Source organism: Rattus norvegicus, chromosome 7 (assembly GCF_021556685.1).
Source record: "Rattus norvegicus strain SHRSP/BbbUtx chromosome 7, alternate assembly SHRSP_T2T, whole genome shotgun sequence".
NCBI classification, from domain to species: Eukaryota; Metazoa; Chordata; class Mammalia; order Rodentia; family Muridae; genus Rattus; species Rattus norvegicus.
Window position 1 is genome coordinate 138,955,869 of NC_141540.1, and position 4,054 is coordinate 138,959,922.

The following is a 4,054-nucleotide window of genomic DNA, read 5'->3' on the forward strand; positions in this document are numbered from 1 at the left end:
TGTGTTACTAAGGTGTTGGGGACACAGAGGTCTTTATGCTCACAGACATGCAGTAGGGGAACCCAGGATGTTAAGCACATGGGGTTATTCCTTCAACGGAAGGAACCCAACACATGTTTTCCTACCAGATGGCTAAAGTGGACCTGCTCTCTAACCTGGTGATCTTTGTGCGATCTGTGTGTCCAGGGATGTTCTGGCTTAGGACCCTCCCTCTGACCCTTCTAGTAAACTCATTTTTCTCAGTCAGTCTTTAGAACCTATCTTTATGGAAGCTGTCACATGTACCTTACAAAGAGTTTTGATGCAGTCACGTCTGATCTGTATTTAGCCAACTTGGTTCCGCAGAGAGATTTATGTGGGCTCTGTTTTGCTCACAGGGTTGGGTCTTACTCCTCAGAAGTATAGTTTTCACCAGATTGTACCGTGTTTACATACGCCTAAATAGCAATTTGGGTCAGACATCAAGATTGAACCAACATTGACTACCAAGTTATGTTTTGCTGAACGGCCTCCTGAGCTTGTCTCTCTGTTGAAGAGAATCCCGCTCTCCACAACAACGATAGTCAGAGAAGATTTGTTTGTGCTGAAAGCCAACTAGAGACACAAGATATGGACACCACCTTAGTTAGGGTTTCTATTGCCATAAAGAGACACCATGACCAAGGCAACTCTTATACGGACACCATTTAATTGAGGTTGGCTTACACTTCAGAGCTTCAGTCCATTACCATCATGGCAGGAAGCAAGGCAGTGTGCATGCAGACATGGTTGAGAGTTCCTGTTGATCTGAAGGCATCCAGGAGAAGTAGGCAGCCAGGATGGGACTCTCTTCCACACAGGATAGAGCTTAAGTACTAGGAGACCACAAAGCCTGCCCACACAGTAACACACTTTCTCCAACAAGGCCACACCTCTAAAGAGTGCCACTTCCCATGGGCCAAGCATATGTAAATTACCACAGACACAAAAGAAATGTCATCTTGAGTCTAATGCTATGGTGTCAATGAATGCTCGTTCCTGGACTCTGGCAGAAATGACGAGGTCAGGAAGGAGTTAACTCTTCACGATCCAGTGGAGGGAACTTCTTCCCTGTGAAGCTTTTTTCTAGACAGACTCTGCCTGAGCCAGGTTGACTCTCCCAAGAGCCCTCCCCATGGCCCCCTTCATTTCCTTGTTGCGGAAGCTGTAGATGACTGGGTTGCACATGGGGGTGATCATGGTGTAGAGGAGGGAGAAAGGCTTGTCTTTGTCAGGTCCATGTGTACTGCGGGGATTCATGTAAGAGAACATGGCTGAGGTGTAGAAAAAGACAACCACGGTCAGGTGGGAGGCACAAGTGGAGAATGTCTTCCCCCTACCTGAGGAGGAGGAGGCCCTGCGGAGGATGGAGGCCAGGATTCGGGCATAGGAGGTGATGATGAGCACCATGGGACTGAGCAACACCACAATGGCATCAACAAAGATCAACTTCATGCTGAACTCGGGGTCCCCACAGGAGAGGGCGATCACTATGGGAGCCTCACAGAAGAAGTTTTCTATGTGGTTGTCTTTGCAGAAGGGATTCCTGAAAGACATGTACTCAAGAAAGATGCCATTGACCATCCCAAAGACCCAGGAAGAACACACCAGCCTGACACACACCTTGTGGCTCATGATCTGGGCATAGTTCAGTGGGTGGCAGATGGCAACGTAACGGTCATAGGCCATGAAAGCCAAGAGGATGCACTCGGCCACACCCACTAGAAAGACCAAGTACATCTGGGTCATGCAAGAGACAAAGGAGACCGTGTGGTTCTTGGTCACCAGATGGACCAACATCTGTGGGATGGTGGTGGTGATGAAGCAGATGTCCAGGAAAGACAGGTGTCCCAGGAAGAAGTACATGGGGCTGTTGAGCCTGGGGTCAGTCCATGTGATAAGGATGATGAGGCCATTCATGGCCATGGCGAGGCTGTAGAGAGCCAGGAAGAGGGTGAAGAGCAGTGCCCGGGTGGAAGGGGAGCTGTGCTCAAAGCCCACGAGGATGAACTCAGTCACTGTGCTGCCGTTCCTCAGGTCTGCTGTCTGGGGCCTGTGTGAGGATGGGGGCAGGGAAATCACAAAGGAGGCCGTTGTGTGGAAGTCAGATGGTCACCTGGACCACACCCAGCAAGAGGCTTTCCCTGGGTGATGGTAAAAGCTTTAGAACTTAGCAAGCTCTGGACAATCTGTGTAGTGGGGACATAGTAATGACAGATGCCAGGGTCACCACGGGCTCTATGCATAAATTCTAAATCTAGAGGTTGAGGAAGTGGTGGTTCCCCTGACTGTGGACTCACCGGATGCCCTGTGGCCTGTGTGTGCTCCCTTTGTCCACTTCCTCTTATTTCTTGCCCCATGAAGTACTAGCTTCCCTGTACCCCGATGGTAGTGCCTGGCAGTCATTTCAGTCATTCATGCTTTCCCAGCCAGACTTCCCTAGAAGTGCTCAACAGCCATGCTGTACACAAGTTAAGGGGGCATGGCTGGAGGAGACCCTTCAATACATGGCACGTTTCCTTTCCAATCTGTCTTACATATATATACCATCCAGCAGAAAGGATGTTGGGGAGAAGGGAGGTCAGCAACAGCTGCGAGGAGTGGAAGGAGAAACTGCTTGGGATGTCTTGTTTGTGAGAATAATCTATTTTCAATTAAAAATAAAACCCAACCACATCTTTGAGAACGGGGCGTGGATGAGCAAAGCTCACAGATGCCAGCCTTTCTGGGTCTGGGCCTGCAGAGAGCATTGAGTGCGTGCGTACTTGAGTCCTGTGAGGACAGAGTGTTTATTTTTACATCTTTGGAGACTTACTATGCTCTTTTCTCATTACGGTAACATTTAGGGAGTTCAGATTATGTTCAAATTAAATCCCTTGTACGCTCATCTCGTTTGGAGCTAAGATGTCGTCCCCCACCCCGCTGCAGGTGCTTTAGATGCCAGGCTCTGCCTGCTGAAGCCCGTTCTTCAGCGGCCCCTTCTGTTTTTTCATCTTCTCTTTTTGCTGTATACTCATTTACCTGTGACACGAGCCCCCAACTCCTGCTAATTCTCACCGTTGTCTTCTCCCCTGGCTTTCCCATCTTTCCTGGTTACCACACAGCTATCGAAGTTGAATTGAAGGCTCTAACCTTCCAAGGTCTCATACTCCCTTCTTGCCTCATGGAGGCTACCTGCCCTGTTATGGTCACCCCTTACGGGACTAGATTCCCTCCACGTGGGATTTTTTTGGTTGACCAAGGCATCAGCAGGACCTGTTCCTGTCATCTCCCCATGGGAGAGTTCTGTCATCTAGGGATACTCTTGTGGTCTGGAAAAAGAAGGAAAGGGAAGGGGAGACAAAGGGAGGGGAGGGGAACCAAGGGAAGGTAGAGGACATAGTTTAATACGGGCCCACAATCCTTCACTTGGCAGACATGTTGACACTAAGGTAATGATTGGACAATGATGTATGTCATCAGTGAGCCACAATCCACAGAGTTCTCGGACTTGGCCTAGAAGAAGCTGGAATTTAACTCAAGGACTCACTTAGCCCCACTAAAGGTCAATGCTTGCCCGGAGTTCACTGAGTAGAAATAATCTGTGCCTGCCAGCATCTTGTGCCTTGTTAGGTACCTTAGGGCTGGCCAGTCAGGCACCTGTGTCCACTCACGGGATTTTGTGACTCGAACCATGCCTACCTCATCTCGTGGCTCTGCTGCTCTTGCTGTCACTGAATCGCTGTCCCCAGAAACAGAGGTGGCATGCTGTTTGAGGAAGAGCTGCTCCAGGGAGGGTGGTCTGAGCTGGTGGGCCAGTCTGGAAGACAGTGGTACCTGGTGAGCTGTCCAGTTCTTTGGCATCTGTGATGCCACAGAGGGAAGCCATCTTAAGCACGTCACCACAGTGCGTGTGCAGGGCAGCTTCTGGTGTAGGCGAGAGCTGTCTGCCTCCTGCTGCCATTTGCCGACGTATACATTTTCTCTACCTGCCTTTGCTACCTGCCTTTCGGGCTGTGTATTTTGAACTTTTTGCCCTTTTACAGTTTTTTTGGGT

At 49.7% G+C, this 4,054-nt stretch overlaps 1 protein-coding gene across 1 annotated transcript; it reads right to left on the reverse strand.

Moving 5' to 3' along the window:
• Window positions 1-669: 669 nt before the first annotated feature.
• Olr1102 (olfactory receptor 1102) lies at window positions 670-3,817 on the reverse strand. The gene is made up of 2 exons (XM_087559870.1): window positions 3,700-3,817; window positions 670-2,071 (listed from the first exon to the last, which is right to left on the reverse strand). The coding sequence occupies exons 1-2, from the start codon at window positions 3,702-3,704 to the stop codon at window positions 1,105-1,107; spliced, it is 972 nt and encodes a 323-aa protein (XP_087415996.1). The 5' UTR covers window positions 3,705-3,817; the 3' UTR covers window positions 670-1,104.
• Between the last annotated feature and the right edge of the window lie 237 nt (window positions 3,818-4,054).